Below are 25,377 nucleotides of genomic sequence, written 5' to 3'. Positions count from 1 at the left end.
TTGTTTTTATTGTCGATCGTTACACATTCTATGTGCTCTTGTTTGTTGTGTGAAGGAATTTATTACGAATTTATTAAGATCATACTGGTTCTATACACACGATTTTATAAACTGCGAGATTACTTGGAGCATTACGAACGTTACAACAATGATTATTGAAATGATAAAAAAACCATGATTCAGCAACACTGCACTCCGCAATTCGATTGTTTACATTTTTACCGGATATTTTGTGTCGAAATTTCAGTCAGGTCGAATATGCGAAGGCTGTATTTTTTGTCAAACTGAGCGTTTTTATATTTTTTATTTACCAAAACATTTACCGAGCAATTTTTTTCACTGTGTGTACTCATCACTGCGACCAGATATAGTTTATCTAATTTAGCTATTGTGAGATTACCCTAGTGTATTCTTCATATTATTTGCATTGAAGTGAATGACACGCACATTTTTTTATATCTGTGCTTCTGTGTGAGGATTTACCCTTTCATTTCAAGCTTACTACTCCTCTACTATACCATACCTTTTTCCATCCTATCAATATAACCAAATTACAATTCCCTGGAGAAAGACTTTTTCTAACGTTTTGCTCTGGCCAGATTTATCCTAAGAGGGACTTATTATGTCCAAAAAAAGCAGTTTTATCGAAATCTCGCTCTCTGTCCCAAAATAGCCAATTGCAATTCCCTGGAGATGGTTAATTTTTCTCTGGTCAGTTTTACTATAAGAAGCATTAATTTTGTCAACAGGAAGAATGGCCGTAGAGGACTACCGGTCTGATCGGTGTCCCGTAAATGGTCAACGGTGAATTCTACTCAATAGGAGCGTCCTCTGGAGACCAAAGTAGGCGAGATTTACTGCCATAATGCGCCGATGAATTTCTCTGCTAGTATCTTTGTCAACAGTTACCAGTGAGCCAAGGTAAGCCAAAATGGTGCTAGTTGACGGCAGAGTTTTTGGGAGAGTACCTTGTAGATGGCGTTCAGCAGAGTGATTGCCCGGTAATTGCAGCACTCGAGCTTGTTGCCCTTTTGTAGATGAGACACACAATACCTTCCATCCACTCCTCCCGTACCTGTTCTTCCTTCCAAATCATGTCAATGACTCAGTACACAGCTCTAGCCAGAATTCCTCCGCCATATTTCAACAGCTTGCTGGGAAGTTGGTCGCTTTATTGTTTTTCAGCCAACCAACCTCCACATGCACCTCCAGTAGATCAGGGGCTGGAATCCTGTTGTCTTGTTGACTCCAGGATCAATTACTATACCATCCTTGGACTCTGCTGCATCGCCGTTCAGATGCTCATCAAGTGCAACTTCCACCTTTCTATCACCTCACACTCGTTCGAAAGGAGGTTGTCGTCCAAACTCCTCGAATTATTGACTTGCGGCCGTAGCCTGTACGGAAGCTTCCAGAAAAGACAGTATGCACCTCCCACCACGGATTCATATAGAAAAATGAAATCGAGGTGGTAGACGAGTACGTAAACCTGGGCTCACTGGTCACTGGGGACAACGACACCAGCAGATAAATTCGTCGACGCCTTATGGCAGGAAATCGTGCCTACTTTGGACTCCGGAGGACACTCCACTCGAATGAAATCCGCCACCACACGAAGTTCTACAGCCACTAAACCTAGACCATACTTTTGGAGGACCAACTTGGTGCAACCTAGGAGTTTTCAAACGGAAGGTGCTTCGTACCATGGTGGTGCGTAGTGGAGTGCACATTGAAGATAACTCATGGCGGAGGCGGATGAACTACGAGTCGCATCAGCTGCTAGGAGAACCACCCATCGTTCAAACGGTAAAAATCGGGAGACCACGGTGGGTTGGGCATGTTCGAATGCTTTAAGCTGCTTTTCCGTGCAAACCGCTGCCTGTAGCAGCTGCACGTATCCTTGTGCAATCCCGGCGTCCCGCAGTTGCTCAATATTTGGTCGCAGCGTTAGATTTCGGCGGGTTTTATACACCCTCGAGAGTTTTGAGCGCCTGTACACAGCTACTAGGTTCGAATCTATATTCGTTCTACGGTAGGTGCAAACATTGATGTTGTCGATGAAGTACCTGCCATCGATTAGAACGTGGTCGATTTGATTCTCTGGATGTTGGTCAAGTGGACTCCAGGTGGTTTTGTGAATATCTTTACGGGGGAAAAGGTACTTTCAACTACTCAACCACGGGAGGATGCGAATTCCACGGCCGTTATCTTTTGAAACGGCATGCAAGCTATCTGGCCCGATACCGGTCTGTACATTGCCTCCCGTCCTACCTGAGAATTCATGTCCCCAATGACGACTTTCACGTCCCTTCGTGGGCAGCTATCGTAGACCTGCTCAAGCTGCGCGGCGAACGCTTCCTTCTCGTCATTGGGTCTCTCTTCATGCAAGCAGTGCACATTGATGGTGCTGTAGTAGAAGAACCGGCCGTTTATTCTTAGCCTCCACATCCTTGCGTTGATCGACTGACACCCCATCACACGTTGGTGTATCTTGCCCTGTAATATGAAGCCGGTTTGTTGCTAGTGAAGCCACAACTCTGGTGGAAAGTAGCCGCCTGGTGACAACTTTTCCATACCTTCTGTCCTGCCCAACAAAGTGCTGCGACTTCGAAGTTGCGTGGATGTGGCTCATCGTAAGATTATCCCGCGGCATCCTAGAAAGCAGAGCGATTTACAGTTTCATGTGCCAAGTTTCTTTTCGTAGTCCTTATTCCGTTGCCTAGATCCATGCAGATTATTCCGATTCGTATTACCTCTTACGTTGTTCATACCATATTGTTTTCCGGGGCGGCTCGTTGGGCCTTCCTCTACCACCGAAATAGCGTCAAAAATCACGTCGCACCTTCTCACTTAGCTATTGTCGGATAACAACATTGCCCAGGAAACACCAACTAGTTGTGTCCATGTTTCAGTTGGCAGTCCATTGCAATCATATGACTGGAGGAGGTGTGAGATAGAAATTGTTTTCGTTCACACAAAAGATAGAAGCTTGTGAGGGCCGGAGCTAAGTTTGACGCTTCTTCTAGGTTGTCAATTAACCATTCGAAGCCCATGTGGTGGTATGTGGTGGAAAGCTTGAGAATAAATCCATGTTGTTTCGAACCCACTACCACCCGCTTGTCCCGCGGACTTTGCAACCTTGTGGCTACGGAATAGAGCGTCCTTCCCGGGACGTCATGTTAACGAATCATCTTTCATTCGATTGAATAACAATACTGACTTCGAATGACGGGGACGATATGGCTGAAAGTTTTGGCACTCACATTTAGGAATGGCTGGTACCCCCTCTCTCACCTGCATGGAGTACAGCTGAGCTACGAAGGCTGAAACGAGTGCGTAATACCAATCAGCGACGACTCCGACGATACCGCTCACCAGAATCTAAAAATGCTTTTCGTTCTTCTGGCTATGCTTATCGGAAATTGAACAGGAGCTTGTACAAATCGCATGTGTCAAATTTAAAGCGTAATACTAAGACCTTCTGGAAGTTTGTGTATTCAAAGAGAAAAAGTTCTGCCATTCCACCGACAACATCTCTCGACGACGAAAAATCGAATTCTGATGCTGATGCATGTGAACAGTTTGGTAAGAGCGGGAGCCTAGCGTGGTTGGTAACGTCTCCGCCAACCACGCTCGACGCCTGGGTTCGAATCCCACCGCCGACATAGGTGTCGATGGTTGTGAGGTGGCGTGATCCACTCACAACCAACCCAACTGGTCTAGATTCAATCCTGGCCGACACCAGGAGATTTTCTGAGGTGAAAAATGTCTTGGATCACGCCTTCCATCGCATGAGGAAGTAAAGCCGTTGGCGCCGGTCCGTTAATTAACGGGTCGTGAGTTAGGGTCCTGGGTGGAGTCGCCTCCCTGGGCGTCGGTGATTGGCACAACAACAGTGGCGGAACTAGACCGACGGAAAATAAGCGAAAATAAAAAAACAGTTTGGTAAATTCTTCGCTTCTGTTTTTGCACCGAACTACGCTCTGATCATGAGGTTGAACAAGCTGTTGTTGATATTCCTGATATAATTACTGCTCCCAAGCATAAGTTTGTCTAATTTCAGCTGGACATGATACAATCACAGACAACGCTTGAGCCCTCGAATATGCTATTTCAAAAACTATTTTTATGGCGCTTAGTTATATTTTTTTTTATTTCAAAATTTTGGTAAGAATAATATAATTTAAATGATCGGTAAAAGAAGAATTTTTGAACATTTCATCTAAATGACCCTATTTACATATCTATTTATTCTTCTCCTGGCAAAGTTCTATGAAACTCTGAGTCTTTCTGGTCTTAAATCATATTTGCACTTCACCGCACGGTTATGGTGCAGTTGTTTGCAATTTCGAAAGTGCGATTGAGAATTATTCTTTTACCAGTAATTATCGCACCACGACCAACCCCAAATAAGGTTAAGGAAATAAAAAAATCAAAACGTTCTGCAAAGACAATAAACATTTCTAGAGTATTTAATGGCTTAGTGACAATCATATAAGTTTGGTAACAAAAAAGTCACATAATTTCGAGATTCATAGTACTTCATAGCGCAAAATTTCGCGAAATTTGAAATCCTCGAAATAGAAAACCTACAACCTCACGAAGGCCTCTTCCGAGTCGTGATTCGAACATATGACGACTGGCTTGTTATCTTAGTATCTGAGTCAGCTGGAAGGAATTTACGCAAATTATGATTGTTTGAAGGGAATTGCAAAAGTAAGAGACTGCATCCGGTTATGTTAAGTTTTGGCCCATGAAAACGGTTATAACTCGTAAAATTTTCAGTTCATTCCCCCGAAAAAGCATTCCGTTGGGAAGATTTTTCATCTCAAAAGGTGGCCGCATTTATATGCTTGAAAGCTGATTACTTTAGTTTCGCCTTAAGATATGCATCAAATAATTTCATTTAACAAGAATCCGAAATTATTTCTTCAAACGCAAAATCGTTACCGAAAGAGGATTGCAAATCATTGTTACGGAAAAAATCAAATTTATAGTAAAACCCAGAGCCTGGTAATGCCAAGAGATTGAACCTAATTTACCTATTACTTCACGATTTTAGGCAAAAAAAAACAAAACGATGTGAGCCAACTCAAAAAGAAAAAGAAAATGCGTAAGCGAGACTCCAGCAGAGCTGCTGCAGTCACGTCGACCGAGAGTTCAGTGGTTAAAAATAAAGTAACCGCCGAAGCGAACGGTTCGCCACCAGCGGGTGTCAAGTGAAGTTGCTGGAAAATCGCACGCTCCGGAATACGTGTAAACAATAACGTGAAAAATACGCATGCGTTGCTGTCAGCAGTGGAAAGTGAAGACAAAACGCCAGAACTTCAAGGTAGCATTGTTGATGCTACGAGTTTGCCTTTCGCGTGCCAGTGAAGTATTGATTAAAGTTGAATAGATTGTGCAAATTGTATCACTCGCTAATGCAGCTCATTGCGTCTTGCTATCGTACAAGTGAATCACATGTCGTGACGATAAAACTAACCACAAACAGTGGTGTAAATCCCCAACCAACAAATTTGTGCTCCAGCGAAGTGTGAAGCATCACATAATGTGCCGAGAAATCAAAGTACAATAACACAACCGAATGCATAAGGGGTTCCATGCACGGGCGTTAAAAATAGCACTCGAGAAAACGTCCACAAGACACTATCGGTGCTTCCCGCATTGATTTAGGCCATCCAGTTTAGGTCCAGCATCATGGGAAACGCACAGACAGCGAGCAGTGAAAGTAACAAGGATGGTAGCCTCCAGAAGCTACCGAAGCACAACTTGGTCAAAGGGCGTAGTTTTATGAAGTTTGGCAAGAAGAAACAGCTGCTGGTGGACACCGGTGACGGCACCGCTACCATGGCCATCGACTGCAACAGCCGCTCTGATGACGAAGACGGATTTTCTCATATATTGATCGAAGCTGGGGGTGGTGGTGGTGGAACATCAGCAGCATCCTCCAACCGCCCCGGTCAAGGTCACCAACAGCAGCACCACCAGCAGCAGTTGTCGCAATCAGCTGATTCGCTGCTGGCAGAAAGTGCAGCGTTGAAGCGCGAATTCGAGTTCGTCTCCGGCAGCGAGTGTTTCGTGAAATGCGCCAAAACTGTAGCGGGTAAGACACACAATCAAGTTTTTCATGGGAGCTTTATCTTAGCGAACAGTACCCTCGGCCGTTAGATTGTGCCATTGTTGTTCGATTCGAGCGTCACCGGTCGGGTGAAGTGAGCACGATCATAAGAGTGGAACGAAATGTTACAGACTGCGGGGCTATTTTTTCAATTTTTGTATTGTTGGGCATGTAGGTGAACGTGGCAGTTCTAAAATAAGACGTATAGGTTATACTAAAGCATTAAAAAAACCGATGCTTGATAACGGAATGGGTACGGTTTAATCATATATTCATTTTATTCACCTTGCAAACATGCATAATTGTGAGTGAACATTTTATTAAAGCCGTTTTTTTGCAACGAATGTCTTTCAAAAATTTAAATCAAAGCTCGTACTCTAAAAAAACGCACCAGACAAAAGTGTTCGCCAAAAATTTATTTTAGGTCGGGTTTTCTTGAAACTTTCAGGGAATGAACTAATATGTATGGATTACTTTTCGGCATAATTACTCTATTAAAGTTCCTTTCCATCGCTGGAAGCCTGAACCTTTTTCTTAAAACCCCCCATTACATTTTGTACAATGGTGGAGCCGACCTTTTTGGTCATTTTCATCCTTTCTTTCTTCAACTCCAACTCGTTCTTAAACACCTTGGACGATTTTCGAACTTTGGCTTTCATTTTGGCCCAGAACGCTCCACCGGACGAATCGCTGGTGAATCTGAGGAGTTGGCGGTTTTTGGTACAAAAACAACATTATTGTCTCTATACCAATCCAGCATCGATCGCCCGTAATGGCATGATGCCAGGTCCGGCCAAAATAATATCTCGCCTCTGTAGGACCGCGGGTAGGACAACAGATGCTTCTAGAGGCAATCGGTGCGGTGATTTTCGCTGTTGATGGTACCCGTTGTGATGTACAGTTTACTCAGTTTACCGCATTGGCATATGGCCTGCCAGAGTGAATATTTTTTTGCGAATATGTCCACTTTTTTCTTCCCTATGTTTTTCGGAACATCGTGATTTGGAAACGTGGAACTTCAGCACCGGTATATGCTTTGTGTCTGTCTTGATGTAGTTTTCGTCATCCATAACCACACACATCGGTTTCGTTAATCACTCTCGATCAACTTCATTGATCACACCGGTTCGGTATCTTCCGGACTTTGAATATATGAAGTCCAGCTCGTTTCATGATTTGCTGAACGAACCAGAGGGCACTTTGCCATCAGAGCCGCGTCGCGAATCGAAAAGTTCGGATTACGCTTGAAATAATACAACATTCCGGGCCCTCACATAGTCAGCTGTCTTCGATTCTCTTCCACTTCCAGGGCACCGCTCGGTCGTCCGGTTGCTTTTCGATCCATCTCATGGTCGCAGTCGAATTTTCCATGGCGGCGCGTAAAATTATGTTGCGTTTTTCTTTTTGTTTCGATCTGAGAGTTTCGATGACATTTTAATAACCACTGAACCGATTGTTATGGAACTTTGCACATGTAAATAATACACTCCAAACTAGTTATAACCAGCTTTTCATCAATTTTACCCACGGACAAAAAAGTTACAAACAGATAAAAATTGTGCCTTTTTTATTTTAGTAGAGACCTTATGAAAGGATTAGTAAGCTCTACAAGCAAAAATTCAACTTTTAGCAATTATTACTATCTTACAATTCGAACAAGCTTTAACAGATGTAATGTCATGACCATTTAGTAAAACAAAAAAGCATTGGCCGATACCGTATCGATACCTTCGGTATCGATACGGCGGGGCCTGAATATCGGAATTTTTTATCGATGCAACTGACGCTGATATTAAGCTGGATCGATACTTTCGCCCCGATATTTTTTCCATACTGGAGGGAAACTATAAAATCGGAGAATTTACGGATACGACCAATTGCCTGAATATCTTAAACAAGCTGCGCTGAAATTTAACTCTTTTTGTAAAAGTCACCAACAGATTGCATATACCCGCGCACTTCTAATATGATTTTCATGCCTCTTGCGAGAAAAATTGTTTCGCAATTGACAATACTGTCTATGCAGAGCAAAACCGGAATCGCCGCGTCACTCACCTGACAAGCATTTTGTGGTGAATGGCTTAGTATTCCAATAATTATACAGCAGTCTTTTTATGCGGGGGTTTCGTCTCAAATTTTTATGAAAACGCGTAAAATATGACTAAATTGAGTTGAAAAGATTATTAAGAAAACCGTTCTAAAATCTTTTTGCTTATTCAAAAGAGAGTGATCAGTTTAAAGACAAAAATGCAACATTTTCACCAGAAATTGTGATTTGTTTGTAAAACGGATAACTCTAAATATAAAACGGAAGCCTTACTTAAATTAGGTCGATGTCTTGTACCGTTTTGAAGCACTGCAGAATGTTTCTTGTTCCCTTTTTGAAAATTTCTTAACATTGTTAAACTGTATCTTCTTTCTTCAATAAGTCATCTCCTTAACACTGCAAGGCCATAAAACGCCAGAGCTTTTGTGCTGCCCGAAATTTCAAATCAGGCCGCAGACGCGCTTATGCTATTGCACTGATTTGTATATGACATATAATTCCCATTAGGTCTATTGACCGCAGGGATACCAAATGTGCAGATTTGTCTGCAAAACTCAGATTTTCGATTCGCAAATAATTGCAGTTTTTCCATAATTTCTGTGTTTTTGTCAGAGTTTCTTTATACTTGCGCAGACTTTTTCAAAATCTTTGCAGATTTCTGCAGCCTTTGCCTACGCAAACGCATTTTTTGTCAAATCACGGCCAGATTTTTTTTCAAATTTCAAGCAGATTTTGTCTGTGTTTTTGCTTCTCAGATAGTCAAGCAGCTCTCAATGCTTTAAAAGCATACACATGTCAGTTGAAGTTGGTATGGGATTGTTTTCAATCCCTACGACAACTAACTGTAACAAACGTTGTCAATCTATACTGGGTGCCTGGTCACTGTGGTATAGAAGGAAATGAAAAAGCCGATCTCTTAGCGAGAATTGATTCTTCAACTGCTTTCGTCGGGCCGGAGCCATTCTGTGGGGTATCTTCATCCTGTTTGAAATCTGAGCTAACAGGCTGGCAATCAATGATGATTGATGCCAACTGGAAGTCTTACTCCAAAGCAAGGCAATCTAAACTATTCATTACACCATGTAAAAGAATCACACGGAACCTACTCAGTATGAATAAAGCTGATCTGAGTACGTTAACTGGCCTACTTACTGGGCACTGTCCAAGTAAGTATCACCTTCAAAAATTAGGTAAACTGACAGATGACTTATGTCGTTTCTGTAATTCTGAAGTAGAAACCTCGGAACACTTACTGTGCCAATGCAGCGCATTAATTCAGCAAAGACTGCGTATTCTTGGAAAAGGTATCCTCACGCCTAACGAGATATGGTCTGCTGAACTACTGAAGGTAAGGAACTTCATCAAAGAAGTCATACCTTCTTGGGGTGAAATGCAAAGTCTGGGAGCGACTATCTCTGATACCCATAGTGATGGAACGAACTGACAGTGCATAAAAATTAACGCGGAGTATACCACAATATATCTAACTAATGGTAGCAGTGGTCATAGGCTCCTACAGGAAAAAAAAGCAGATTTTGTCAGTTTTTCGAGCAGTTGCAAACTTTCTTCAAAAACATCTGCCATCTCTGACTGACCGTAATGAATATAAAAAAATTGCCGCTTTTCATAGACCTGTTTTAAGTAGCAGGTAGAATATCGATACATCTGAAATCGATGCTCCGCGTCTGATATCGACCTGGTATCGATGCGACCTGAAAAAAATTTCGATCCTAGAGTATCGATACTTTTGCAGATTTTGGCCAATGCTAAAACAAATTATACTAATTTGAAGCGGAATTGCCAGATTTTAAAATTTACTATACAAACACTTAAGACGAAACTATTATTGGTAAACATGTTGTTATTGTAGTATTTTTATAACTACAGACAAACTTCGATATAAGGTACTCTCGTCATAAAGTACCTTCGATATAGCGTCACTCGTTATAAGGTACATATTTATATTATGCTACAAATAACTCCGAAATTGGTATGGAAACTTCTATAAACAACATATTGGTTATCTTGTCAACATCTCTGCTTACTATTGATTTTTAGGGAGTGTCCATTAAATACTCCACACTTAGCGGAAGTTTGAAAAAACGTGCAAAAATTTAATTTTGCCGAGAAAACATGATATAGTGTGGATAGGAACGGGGTAGCTGATAAAAAAAATTAATTCATAGTTTGACCCCTGAACAATCTGTTTGAAATTCTAAATACAATGCTCAAAAAAATTTTCAAACCTAGTTTTTTTTACATAAACCGCACTTTAACACCCTCTCAGCTGAAACAAGTTTTGATTTAAAAAAGAGCATTTTATCAAAAACGTCACGAAACCTAGGAAAAAGTTGAAAATATACTTAAAGTATGTTCGGCAGAATAATGTATTTATCAAATATAAAAAAAGGTCTAGAACATAGTAGGCCCCTGAAATTACACCCCAAAAAGTTGTTTCTTTTTTTAAACATTCTGAGAATGTGCGTGTATAAAACTACCTGTATGTGGTCTATTTTCATGAGATAGAACCAAGGTGTCTTCAGCAAAGTTTTTCTACATAAGATTACCTACAACTTTGCTAAAGATTTCAGTTTGATTTGATAAGTAATAAAATAAATAAAATTTTCATCTCACTTTTAGACAGATTAATCAAAAATCTATTTGCATCAGAAGTTTCTCCTTAAGATATAAAAAAATTTGTCGAATACACTATAGCATTTAAATGGCATTTTTACGCTCAAAAGGTTGACGATCACGTTTTTCACGTTTTAAACCACTATGCAAAGTGCATTTCTAGGCCACTTTTATGTGTAATGAAAAGATAGTTCAAACGGTCATTTTAAAATTCAACGAGGAAAATGCAAGTTTCGAAATCCTGAAGAACGGAGAAATAATTGAAAAAGATCTCAATCCGTAAGCAGATATTCATGTTTCTTATACATTGGACCAAAATTTAAAAAATAACAAGAAGAAAAAAAAGCAGTTTCGATAAAAATTTGTTTGTAAAATGATAAATAAAAACTAGTAAAAATAACATAACGGCTTGAAATTTTTTCACCTTTTAATGCTCTAGACTACCTATTTTTTGGATGCGGCTAAAAGTCTCCTAAAAAGTAAAAAAACTATGTGATTTGAATTGTACTTAAAACAAGTTGGTTCACACTTATAGTTGGATTCTATTTCCAAAATAAACTATACGTAGACAGAATGCAACAAATAAAGTGTTTGAAGCCCTATTGTTGGAAAAGTTTCATGATTCGATATAAGGTTCAATTCGATATAAAGTACTAATTAAAATTCAAAATGTACCTTATATCGAAGTTTGCCTGTATAAGTTTATACAAAAGCTGGTCTTCCACTACTTTCCATGCGAATTATTGTTGAGATTTACAGGATATTATACACATTCGAAACCGGAAGATTTTCACTTTTGAAATCGTTTTCGAGATCTTTTTGCCGAGATTTTTATGCAGCTCAGAACAAACTGAACATTGCACTTGCGCAATTCTTCTAGTTTCGATGCCATTCTGAACAAAAAAAAGCATGCATGAACTAAACAAAGCTGGCATGAAGAAGAGAGAGAGTACTTACATATACCTATGTACTCTTATTTCTCTAGGAGCGGATTTTTGTTAAAAAAAAAAAACATCAAAAAACTCCCAGAACTTCAGTTGTCACCCATTAAATTATTGATGAGAAATGTATAACCATTTGTTTTGAGCTTCCAACTAGTGGGAGTTCATTTCTTCTATAGTTTTTTCTGCTTGAAAAATTGCAATAATTACCCTAAAAATCTGTTTTTCTCTTCCTTGTGCTTTTGAAGTTAAAAAAAAAGAGCACAGATTTAATTAGGGAGAGATGTACTCTGAAAATTCTTTTTCACGAGGAAATTTTCTCGACGTTACTTAGATTATGAAAAATAAAGAGATGATATCTAATCGAAACAACTTTAACATAATACGTACAATACGGACGATTATCTGTCTACATCGTTAAATTATTTAGCTGTTCCAATAGAAAAATTACTATTCAATAAAATGGAGTAAACTCAACACAGACACTGCACTTCCTGAACCATTGCGGTAAAGCCTGTTGCTCTAGAAGCTTAAATAAGTTGTTATATGAGTTTTTTTTTTCATTTGCTATATCTTGTTTTGATTAAGCCGTGCACAATAATTTGGTTTTAATTGAGATTTCATTTTATGATATAATTTTATTTTTTGAAATCATGACTACCTTTCCGAAACGGATTATTTAAAAATGACACTTAAACATATTAAGAACAACAACTTAAGCATAGTTTTAAAGTTATTTATTTTCTAGCTCATATGCGGTAGCTTAACGGAGCAGTGTTCACAATGTATTGGCTTTTAAATTTGAAAAGAAGCGAATTTTGTTAGAAGGAGTGATCGTTACGCCCGATTTACTGGGGTTAGTATGGCATTGCCATTTTCTGGTTGGGAATTTTAAGGTTGAGAGTTGCATTTGTTTTTAAAGAACTGACTAACATGAAAAATAAAACTGACTTATCTCTAATAATTAATAACTATTCGCTTATATCTAATATCTTATAATTTACTTGATTTTTCGATATATTGCACTGCTTGAATTAGAAGTTTGTATCGTAGCAGAGCCTCGCTATGAGTGCCGCGTTGTTTCCGATTTGTGTAAGCTTTCTGTATCTCCAGTATGCTCGTCAATCAGTACATAGTGGGTTGGGTATTCTGGTGAATATACAAAAGATATTTTTTTCAAACGTTAATGTCGGCATTTTTTAAAAACAAGTATAGTTCTGACATATACTGGAAATCACCGCTTCCCAGAATATCTCTAACAGGAACGTTCGGTTGTCTTCCTCGGGCCCGAAGGGAATCTGTTAGCTTGGACCTAGCACCAAAGAATTCGGTACACGACCAAACAACATGCTCGATGTCATGGTAGCCATCGCCACAAACGCAGTGATTACTTTCTACAAGCCCTATACGAAAGAGGTGCGTGTTTAACGTGTAGTGATTGGACATAAGTCTTGACATCACGCGAATGTCTCGATCTACATCCAACCCCTTGAACCATGCTTTCGTCGATACCTTAGGAGAAATGGAATGTAGCCACCGTCCCAGTTCATCTGAATTCCATGATAATTGCCAACTATTGAGTGTTCTCTGACGCAAAATACTATAAAATTCATCATAAGCAATAGGTCTTTAATAAATATCGCCATCAATAGCACCCACCTCAGCTCAAGAGTCAGCCTTTTCATTGCCCGGAATCGAGGTAACCCGGTAATATTTATTTGTTAAAGCACTTAAAAACCATCGTATTATCCCCAGGAAATACGGGGTGTGCTTCACAGTCTTCATCGATCGCAGAGCCTCAATGGCACTGAGACTGTCTGTGAAGATGAAGTAGTGGTTTATGGGTAGGGTTTCGATGATCCCAAGGGAGTACTGAATAGCAGCAAGTTCTGCGGTGTACACGGAAGCAGGAGCATCGAGTTTGTAGGAGGCGGTAAAATTTTCGTGGAATACACCGAAGCCAGTGGACTCATCTAGATTAGATTCGTCAGTGAAAAACCTTTTTTCACAACTAACATGTTAAAACTTATTGGAAAAAATCATAGGGATCTCTTGGGGTCGCAATTGATACGGGATACCAGAAATGTCTTGTTTCATGGTGGTGTCGAAGAATATAGCATTATTAGAAGTATCTAAAAGTGCGACATTGGAGGAATCGTATAAAGAAGGATTAATATCTTGAGCCATATAGTCAAAATATAAAGTCATAAATCTGGATTGAGATTGAAGGTCGACCAACCTCTTGAAATTTTCAATTACTAATGGGTTCATAACTGTGCATCGAATTAGCAACCGGTAAGAGAGATTTCAAAAACGATGTCTCAACGGAAGAATACCCGCTAACACTTCAAGACTCATCGTATGGGTCGACTGCATGCAACCCAAGGCAATACGCAAACAACGATATGGTATTCTCTCTAATTTAAAAATGTTCGTGTTCGCGGCGGAGCGAAAGCAGAAACAGCCGTACTCAAGAACTGACAATATCGTTGTTTGATATAACCTTAGAAGGTCTCCTGGGTGGGCACCCCACCAGGTTCCGGTAATCGTACGAAGAAAATTAATCCTCTGTTGGCATTTTTGTGTCAGATACCTAATATGACAAGCCCAGGTGCATTTAGAGTCGAACCAGACCCCGAGATATTTAGCGACTAAAACCTGAGTGATCGTTTTACCCGTTAGTAGGAGCTGCAGCTGAGCTGGATTATGCTTCCTAGAAAAAACGACCAGCTCAGTTTTCTCCGGAGAGAATTCGATACCCAGCTTAAGAGCCCATTCAGACAAATTGTCTAAGGTATCTTGCAATGGTCCTTGCAGATCGTTAGCCTCGCTTCCAGTAATGGATACAACGCTATCGTCTGCAAGTTGCCGTAGCGTGCATGAATTTGCCAGACATTCATCGATGTCATTGACGTAAAAAATATATAAGAGAGGGCTTAAACATGAGCCCTGGGGAAGACCCATGTAACTAATTCGGGAAGTTGTCGAATCACCATGTGAGAAATACATATCCTTTTCTGACAACAAATTGAGCAAAAAATTATTCAAATTTGGTGAAAGCCCCTGCGAATGAAGTTTCTCGGTTAAAACTTCTACAGAGACAGAGTCAAAAGCCCCCTTAATGTCCAAGAATGCAGAAGCCATTTGCTCTTTTCGAGCAAAAGCGAGTTGAATTTCAGTAGAAAGCAACGCTAGGCAATCGTTCGTCCCTTTGCCCTGGCGAAAGCCAAATTGAGTATCTGAAAGTAAACCGTTTGTTTCGACCCATTTGTCTAACCGTAAAAGGATCATTTTCTTCATTAATTTCCGGAGGCAAGAGAGCATTGCTCTCCCGTGGGTACTAAGAACGCGTCGCGAAAGGTTTTCTGTTCCGGCACAGAGTCCGGGCAGACCTTTTTGGCAAAATCGAGTATCCAGCGGCCTGAATATTCCTCGCTCTCGTTCGTAACGTTACGATTCCGCATGCGTCAGGCCGTGTCCCAAAGAGTGCTCATCGCTGTTTCCCTCGATAACGCGTTTACAAACCGCCGCCAGTATCCGCGTTTTTTCGCTTTAATTAAACTCGTCATCTGCCTATCCAGTACATCGTACTTTCGGAGCAGATCAAGAGTACCGTGTTTTCGGAAGGCCAAATACACCGAGGACCTTTGCGCGTACAGTTTAGAGCACTCTTTGTCCCACCACTTGTTGGGGGGACGCTGTCTAATCGTTACCCCGGGTATCGGTTTCGTCTGAGCTTGAGTCGCGGCGTCGATGATCAAGCCAGAAAGGAACGCGTATTCTTCCTCCGGAGGAAGTTCCTCGTGAGACTCGATGAATTCCGCTATGATCGTCTCATATGAATTCCAATCAATATTACGAGTAAGGTCGTATGAAATATTGCTTGGGTCCGGGGGAGTTGAACCATTAGCAATTGAGATAACGATTGGAAGATGATCACTACCGTGGGGATCATTGATTACTTTCCACCGGCAATCTAACGCTAGTGATGTCGAGCAAAGGGATAGGTCAAGCACGCTTTCACGAGCTGGAGGATTAGGTACACGTGTCGCTTCCCCAGTATTCAAAAGTGTCATATTGAAGTCGTCGATCAAGTTACAGATTGAAGAAGATCGGACGTCGTCGTAATGCGACCCCCATTGCAAACAATGGGAGTTAAAATCTCCCAAAATCAAAAAAGGTGCGGGAAGCAATTCTGCTATATCAGAAACTTGCCTCTGTTCAATCCGCACGGATGGAGGAATATATATCGAAGCAAGGCAAAGGTCTTTTCCATTCATATTCGTTTGAATGGCAACGACTTCAATATTCGAGAGCGAGGGTAGGTCGATTCTGAAAAAGGAATAGCACTTTTTGATCCCTAAAAGTACCCCTCCACCGTGTGAGTTTCGGTCTCGACGAATTATGTTGAAATCGTGGAAATTGGGTTGGTCATTTGAATTAAGAAAGGTCTCACAGAGCGCAAACGCATCACAATTGTATGTGTTTATCAAATGAGAAAATAGATCGAATTTGGGGATGATACTTCTGCAACTCCACTGTAATACAGTGATAAAATTCCTAACCTCTTTCGCCGTATTAGTCATCGAAAGATATGATAGCTGAAATGAGGGGCCAAGTTGCTGCTAGTTGCTTCAAAAATGTTTTCACTGTAGGGAGAAGGGCAAGAAGAATGTTTTTGAGGGGATCTGTTATGTTGAATGCTTTTAATATCCAGTCCACAATATCAGAGAAATTTATAAACCCTGTTTCTTTTTTATTCTCTGATCGAGAAATGGGTGCACGAGGGGTTTTTGGTGCCCCGGGAAACGGTGGATACTCCTGGTTTGATTTGAAGTTAAAACCGGGAGGTACTTGCTTCGACTTTTCTTCACCGCTTCCTTTTTGTGTTGGCTTATTGGTCATTCCGCTAGGGGCTATCTTGCGACCTTTGTGAGAAGGATTAGGAGAGTTATTAATTCTCCTCTTCCTAGATCCTTCAGGCATGGCATAAGAACACCCTTCGACGGGATCGTCAGATGTACCCTCATCGGTTGGCAAAAAGAAAAAGATGTTTCCTGTCGAGGGTGGCTCAGCCCTCTTAAGCATTTCTGCAAAAGAACGCTTTGATCGTTCTTTGAGGGAACGCTTAATTTTCTCCTCGCGCTGTTTGTACGCGGGACACGCCGAAAGGTCATGCCGGGGACCACCGCAATAAAGGCACTGATAGCACAAACGACATGTGACCGTCTACACACAATGCACAGTAACCACACCGCTAGGGTATAGCCGGTGCCCAGCGGCGCGGGGGGTTTGCTCCAACTACTCAACGGCTTTTGATTTGACTCCAGTATCGGTACCGAAAACACAAGTAGCACGTGTATCGTCTGGAGACAATGCACAGTTTTCTGTGCCACAAGAAGTAACCAGCGCCCGGTGGCGCGAGAATTTGCTTCGACTGCTGGACGTCTATTGTATACTTCACTATACCGAAAAAAACAAGCCACGCGCACACCAAACGGTATTGTTTGTTCGAACGAGCAAAGAATAACGGAGCTGTGTTCAAATGCTTCCTTTCGCAACAGTAGCAGGGAAGCGAAAGCCACAACTTAAACATATCATATAAAATTTTTTCACATTAGCTGAAAAATACAGGGTATCGCTGTAAAAATGATACACTTTATTTATGCCATACAGTTAGCACAGATGAATATTTCTCTATTCTCTGGTTCTTTCTTATTATCATGGCAGAGTAATAAAGTTAAAGTTTAATCAATTCAAATCAAATCTTTCGCCTTTGCATTTGATTGCGGCCCGCAAACGCTTCTCAAAATTATCACAAGCCAGACGCACGACTTTGTTTGGCATTTCATCCCAGAGTTACACCAAAGAGTTTTTAAAAGTGTCCAAAGTCACGTGTTTTACTTCGTCCAGCTTTTCTAGCATGCACCCCCAAATGCTATATTTCAATGGATTCAAATCGGAAGAGGATGCGGGCCATTCGAACGTGCTGATAGAACAGGGTTCATATTTTATTAGTTTTCACACCTTTTCGATGAATAGCAGTGGCAACTCTTCTCTGTTGGTTATTGCTCCTCAAACCATTACAGCTGAAGCAGTCTGGAATCGTTCCACTGCTCTTTTATCGGCTGGAATATCACAAATCATGCTCCATACACACGATCATTCTGTTTGTTCTAAACAGCCTCCAAAATAAATAATTTTCCATCTGAAAAAATTATGTTGTGAACAGTGTGCGCCGTCAAAAATCCTTCCTTAGGCCATATGCCCAAAATTCAACTACTGCAGAGTTATTCACTTTTTCAGTTTTCGGTCATGTTTACCTTTAACGAGGTCTAGCACAAAAAGTATGACAGCTAGTTCAATTCTGTTGGTTTACTTGAAAAGCTGAGAAAATTTTGTTATAAATGGTATCTTAAAAATATCGAATTAGAGTATAAGAAGCACTTAAAAAGAAATAAATGTGAAATCACATGTTTTTTGGGAACTAAACTGCAATTTTCTCTCTGAAATATGTGATAAACATAGATTTTGTTGCTAACCAAATTAAACATTGAAGTCTACACTACAAGTTATTCTTTGACACCAAGCATCTAATTCTTTTAATTTAGTTGCTATTTCAGTTTCAGGGGTAATATCTACCAAATTTTTTTTTCTTGTCATTTTTTTTATTGGCTTAAATCATGCTAAAACTATCCTAGAATCAAAATCTACATCGCTCAAGTACTGATCTAAACTCAAAATTCGATTGAATCTATTTTTACCGAACAACATTCATGCTCCAAAAAAACATTTATCGTTTATTTTGGCCATGCTTGTTTTTGTTTTTAATTTCGAGGCTTTGAAAACCAGTAGAAGTTACCTATGATCGATATCGTGTTTCAAGTGCGAAGTCGCTGCATCAAGTTTCGACCGTTACAGGGTCTCTATAGCACGTGTTCACACACAATTTCCATTTGTTTGGTCGATCAGCCATTCTCGTTGTGTACATTCTTTGTTTGAGTTTTTCTATACTTTTTAACTGTGAGTTATATTCAAAAGTACTTAAATATGAGTGACAAGTTTGATCACTGAGCGTCGCATGTCTGATACCGCGAAAGAGGGTAGGCGCAGCCTCAGATCAGATAAAAAAAGGAAGAAGAGGAAGATAAAGCCCAGGAAGGGCAACTTTACGGCACAGTGATAGCTGACTGAAGGTTAAAACATTATTAGGGGTTTTATTATTGCGATTCTTAAGATTTATAACGTTTTGAAACTTTAAACGCGTTTTTCTCAAAACTATGTTTTCAAAATCGGCAAGCAGTAGAACTGAAAAAGTTTACATCCGATTGACTTGAAATTTTAACTGTAGCTTCTTCATGAGATTATCAAGTGAAGTACAAACGATTTCGGCGATTGATTAACAACAACAAAAGTTATAAACAATTAAAGTCGATTTTTTTGTCGAAAAAGAACTTTTTTTTTCAAACCGTTGCCATTTTGCGAAGAAAAGTTCTTTTTTCAAATTCAAATTCAAATTTTGCAATCCAACGAATAAATCAAACTAGCCTAAGTAGACTCGACAATGTACAGAAAAAAAAAACATGATAGAACTATTTTTGGTGAACATTTATTATTGTTGTGTTTTTACCGACGCTTGATAAAAGGCGCACTGTCGTTGTCTAAGCTTAAAACCTATATCATAAATATCATAACTCATAAATTTATAATTTTTATCATGCTCGTGGCACCGTTTTGCGTACATGTTATATTCAATTTCTCATTATCATTTCTAATAGTGCTTTTTCGGCGAGCAATCGTGTTCCTTAAGGATGAGATAATCCGTTCTTGCCACCTTTGTACTTACAGGATTAGATTTTCAATAATTGTACAGTAAGATATTAAAGAATCCTTTGAGCACGGTTGACAAAACGTCAAAAATACAAATAGAAATTGGTACAAATAAAAAAGTTAACAAGTGAAATTAAAAAAAGAATCTCAGAGCCCTGAAAACCAGAAATCAGAAACAAAGAACGTTGATATTTTAGGTTAATAGGAAAGTTTAAAAATAATGACAATTGTCAAAGCACTGACGAACTTTCAGTACAAGAAAAAAATAAAAACTAAACAGCAACCCATAGCAACAAACAATGATTTACGAATGAGCTATATATACTTTAATTTCTGCTTTTCTATGATGGATAAATATTGCAGTGCCCAACCTTTAGGTATCATGTGCGTTTAGGAAGACCTTAATCAACAATATGAATGATTTCAGTCATATCTAAACATTGAGTATGCAATTTCATGGGAAAGTTGTTTTACAATTCTTTTCTTCTGCACTAGAACTTTTTAAGTATAACAAACAAATATGTGTACGTTTCTAATCATTTGTTTTCAATTATCGTATTCTACAATAATACATAAAGAATCGCTTTCAGGTAAATAGTAGCTATGAAAAGAATAGAAAATCAACTACCGAGTTTAGACAATTTATGTATGCAGCGGATCTTTTCGCAAGAAGAATTCCAAAAGGGGAGTTGTAGAAATCCTTAGTTGAAACTATTCTTGTATAGTTATTAGAGACCAGCCGCAAACGGTATTCACTGGAAATAAAAGATTCAAAAGATATGAACTCACTCATAAATTTGAACGAATATTAGGGCTCTGGAAATAATATCAAGGCAGTTTTAAAAAATATTCAAAATAATTCACAATGGTCCAGAAATCGAGTTTAGGGGAAAATTTGGATCTAGAGCTCGATAGCAATATTTTAGAGAAAAACTTTCTTCCACAAAGTTGTTACATATGATAAAGAGCCTATTAGAAAATACCGAAAATTAGGGTGGCTCAAATTTTCGATGAAATTAAGTATATAAGTATCAAGTCAAAAAAGTTGCTCTACAATGTTACTTACCTTACCAACTTACCAATCAGCCGAGAGCCGTGGTGGCTCGTGCTGTATCAAGAATTTGTCGCCATGTTGCTCGGTTTTGGGCTGTGTTTCGCCAGTTCCCCAGGCGTCTCATCACCCGCAAGTCTCCTTCGATCTGATCGAGCCATCGTGCACGCTGCGCCCCTCTATTTCTGGTGCCGGTAGGGTTGCTGAAGCGAAGTGATTTCACAGGGTTGTCGTCTGGCATCGTTACGATGTGACCGGCCCACCGCAACCTATTGACTTTCGCCAGGTGTGCAATGGGATTCTCTCCAAGCATCGCGTGCAGTTCATGTTATAGATCCGTTAATTTTAAGCAACATTGCACAATAAAGTTATTCTCTATCTTTAAAAGTAACCGATCAAGATTGAAAAAACACATTTTTCGCTCTAACTTTATTATATTTAAATTTTCACATTAAAGTTGTCTTTGAACGACTTTTAGGGCTTTTTGAAAAAAATAATTTGCAATGCTGACATCGTGAATATCTCAATTCTACTCAAAGTTATTGATGTTTTTCATCAAAAAATATGCCTTTTCCATTTGTTTGCCATTCTTTTTGGGGCAAACATGAAAAATATCTCTTAGTCTCAATTTGAAGGGCACATTTGACTTTATATTTGAAGAAATTTTTGAAAATATTTTTTTTTTTATATTTGCGGATATTTAATTTGAAAACATGACACAAATTGTTATAATTTTATATATTTTGCATGTAAAAGCACACAGATTTTTTTTTCAGTTTTTTTTTCTCATAACTAGAAAAAACTACCTTTAATTTGATCAAACAAATTAAAAATCGATCAACAGGTTCAAAAATTATAAAAATAAATTATCAAATAAAATATATCAAATAAAGCTGTTTTTTTAGGGTCACCTTATTTTGTAGTTTGATTGCACCAAAAATATTCGTCTACGGGGCTTACGGCTTATGAAATCTAACAACAATGCGAGTGTTGAACTAAATATATTCATCTCCTACCTTATGTAAAGGGTTGAAAAAAAAAACAAACACCTGATAGCCCGTATTTGCATGGGCTCATCAAATCTAAGCCGAGTACAAGATAAAGCATGCAATAAAACTAGCTGAACGAGTATACATATCTACTTAAATTATGTTTTTCCGTTCCTTTTTCATACCCGATCATCTTCACTCTTTTTCTATGTTGTTTTTGCCCCGACCAGGAGCGCATGCAAAACAGTACATGGGCGATAATGGCCCTATCACAGCCCCGCTAGACAAAGCCGACAGTGTGCATGACATAACTAAAACTCGCGACGCCGCATCTTTCGCACTACCGGTGGCCGCTGCTACCATGGGTAACTCAACAACGATGACGACATCGGCCAATGCAGAAGACAATAACAACAAAATCGGCACAAGCGAGTCGCTGACCTCCATCGGATGCAGCGCCACTCAGCCAACAGTACCACTAACACCAACGCAGAAAAACATCAACACATCACCAACACAACCGCCATCGGGGGAGCCACCAAGTAACAACTTACCGGCTCCGATCGCTGCTATAGCAACAAAGCCAAACCCAAACAGCCTCAGTAGCAAACTGGTTCTGAATGAAAGCACAACGAAGCAACAGACCGTCTACAACTACGATCCAGCGTCCGGATCGATTATAGTGACCACTGACTCCTGGAAGCGAGCCCAATCACTCAGCGAGAACGTGACCTCAGTGCAAGGGTCACTGGAGCAATGCAAAGGTAAGTGCGTAGACCACTGCTTTATTTCAACATGACTTTGGTGACCTATTATAATACAATAGCAGTCCTCCATCTTGAAACACCAGATATCTAGGGCATGAGCTGCATTTGGTTAAAAATAAAGAGGAACCACAAAGTGCTACTAATCATATTGATAACCAACAACCTTTCGTCAGCTTTGGAGAACGCTACCAACCTCTGTTGAGAAAAAGTGAGGGAAAATAAATTATAACACAAAATCATTTCAACTTGATCGTCAATCCAATCTCTGTGCACTTCTACGTTTTACATCCTACGCAATTGTGTGGAGCTTTGCGATTCATTCATATTTTCAACCTAAATATTTTGCTACCTCGCTGCCTATCTGCTGTTAATATTCAAAACAGCCTTATCAGACCACCACCGTGTGTATTATTGGCTCACAGTCAGTCAACAGTAAGCTACCACCGAAAATTGATGGCCGATGGCAGTGTAGCTCTACCTAATGCGCGCCCGTACGGCCCGCAGCCGCCTCGTCAGCTCAGTTATGTTCGGTAGTTCAACAAACTCGCCCGTACGGGATCGCCTGCCGCCGGTGAATGTCGAAAAAAAAACTAAACTAACGGTGCACATTAAGTAAAGGGCAGTGTAGCATAAGCATAGCGATTTTTTTAGTGGTCAGCCTTACTTTTATCGTTAGGTTAAGCAACACCCACAAACGGTGCGATAAGAGGTCAGGAAGGTGGTAGCACAGCGGAAGATGCGATCGAGAACTGTTCGACCTGTGGAATAGGCTGAATGTTTTTAGTGCGAATATTTCTTGTTTTGATTCAATCCAAAAAAGTTTTTTAAACTGAATTGAAAAATTTTGAGAGATAACAAAAAACTAAACACTTTTCGATTGACTTGCGCCCAATAATACTGAAGTTTAATTTGTAGATGTACTCAATGAATTTGGGTCTAGTAAAATTATATTCTACAGGTAAAAGAGAGATATATAACATACGCAAAAATAAATTTCTTTTATGTTAGGCGGTGTTTGACCAATAAATAGTTAATGGGTTCAATGATGGCAATTTCGGTCACGGGTTTCTTTAAAACACGTTTTATTATGTCAAAGCCAACGTTTCAAGGATATATTTCCTCGTCCTCAGGGCAACTACGATTAACAGTTTACAATTTACATAAATTAGTCACACGAATTAAGTTATTACATACACAACTTACAAACAAAACAAACAAGTTCTCGTCAAAATATGGTGCATTGGTGTAAAATTGCTTTAGGTTAACTGCACTACACTATGGATATGAAATATACAAAATATTAATTGGTTTGTGACTTTTCAAAATTTAAAAAAAAAACGCAAACGGATGAGCTACACTTACACAGTATCTTCCAACACACATCACACACGATTAAAGCCGTCGGGAAATGTTGCGTCAAAACGGGGAGAAATAATGTTGCAAGACAGAGATAGAGAGTGCTAGAGACTGTAGTAGTCTGCATCAACATGTGAGAGATCGCAGCGTGCCGGAGTAAGCGATGCTTAAGTTGTTCGTGTCCGTTCTATAATTTATTGCGGATCTGTCACATGCGATGTAACACATTTCTAACACCTGCAATGCTTGAATCCTGTCATCCGAAGTTAAAATTCTAGTGTTGGCTATATTGAAACTGTGATTCTCTTCTATCGCATGCTTCATCAACGCCGTCTTTTTAAACTCATCTTCCCTTCCCTCCCTCTCAGTGCTAGAATCTCTATACTGTTCGTAGCGTTTCATGAGAGAGCGGTGCGCGGCAAGACGGTTCTTCAGTTGCTGTGTAGTCATACCAATGTATGAGCTATCGCAGTCTGCACACGGGATACGGTATATAACGTTTCTTTTTGAAAGATGCGAAGAAGAGTCTTTGAGTTTCGTGAAAAGTAGTCTGTTGGTTTTGACGCATTTGAAACTCAGACTGATATTTTCATGGTTCTTTTTGGTTTTATTTTTTTTTTTTGTCGCTTCCGGGAGAATTCTTAATTTTCTCTCGATGCACCCGCTGGCACAAAAATTGAATACGGCAACCGGTTTTATTGGGAGAGTGTTTCGATTATCGACGAACAAATCGCTCACGGAAAATAAGCAGATAGTACGCGAGCACTTGCTTACCAACAACTATCCGAGCTCACTGATAAATCGGTTAATCAACAGATTTATCAACCAAAGCACGAATAACGTTGTTGAGGAAGTAAACTCGGAACCAAAAGTATATCGATCTTTGCACCATGTTGACGGCCTCACACCCGCACTTGCACGCAGCATTAAAAAGAACCATGAAAATATCAGTCTGAGTTTCAAATGCGTCAAAACCAACAGACTACTTTTCACGAAACTCAAAGACTCTTCTTCGCATCTTTCAAAAAGAAACGTTATATACCGTATCCCGTGTGCAGACTGCGATAGCTCATACATTGGTATGACTACACAGCAACTGAAGAACCGTCTTGCCGCGCACCGCTCTCTCATGAAACGCTACGAACAGTATAGAGATTCTAGCACTGAGAGGGAGGGAAGGGAAGATGAGTTTAAAAAGACGGCGTTGATGAAGCATGCGATAGAAGAGAATCACAGTTTCAATATAGCCAACACTAGAATTTTAACTTCGGATGAAAGGATTCAAGCATTACAGGTGTTAGAAATGTGTTACATCGCATGTGACAGATCCGCAATAAATTATAGAACGGACACGAACAACTTAAGCATCGCTTACTCCGGCACGCTGCGATCTCTCACATGTTGATGCAGACTACTACAGTCTCTAGCACTCTCTATCTCTGTCTTGCAACATTATTTCTCCCCGTTTTGACGCAACATTTCCCGACGGCTTTAATCGTGTGTGATGTGTGTTGGAAGATACTGTGTAAGTGTAGCTCATCCGTTTGCGTTTTTTTTTTAAATTTTGAAAAGTCACAAACCAATTAATATTTTGTATATTTCATATCCATAGTGTAGTGCAGTTAACCTAAAGCAATTTTA

The 25,377-nt window shown here is 39.7% G+C and overlaps 1 protein-coding gene across 3 annotated transcripts in view; it reads left to right on the top strand.

Moving 5' to 3' along the window:
* Positions 1-5,263: 5,263 nt before the first annotated feature.
* LOC129728112 (protein cappuccino) overlaps positions 5,264-25,377 on the top strand; it is a 39,229-nt gene continuing 19,115 nt past the window's right edge. The window contains exons 1-2 of one of the 3 annotated variants that reach the window (XM_055686508.1): positions 5,264-6,106; positions 21,844-22,377. In XM_055686508.1, coding sequence (XP_055542483.1) covers positions 5,701-6,106; positions 21,844-22,377 — 940 coding nt within the window. In that variant the 5' untranslated portion in view covers positions 5,264-5,700. The remainder of the gene's footprint in view (positions 6,107-21,843; positions 22,378-25,377) is intronic. The other 2 variants (XM_055686507.1, XM_055686509.1) reach the window with 2 other exon arrangements.

The sequence above is a fragment of the Wyeomyia smithii genome, chromosome 3 (genome assembly GCF_029784165.1).
Source record: "Wyeomyia smithii strain HCP4-BCI-WySm-NY-G18 chromosome 3, ASM2978416v1, whole genome shotgun sequence".
NCBI lineage: Eukaryota > Metazoa > Arthropoda > Insecta > Diptera > Culicidae > Wyeomyia > Wyeomyia smithii.
This window is presented reverse-complemented; position numbering and strand designations above follow the sequence as displayed.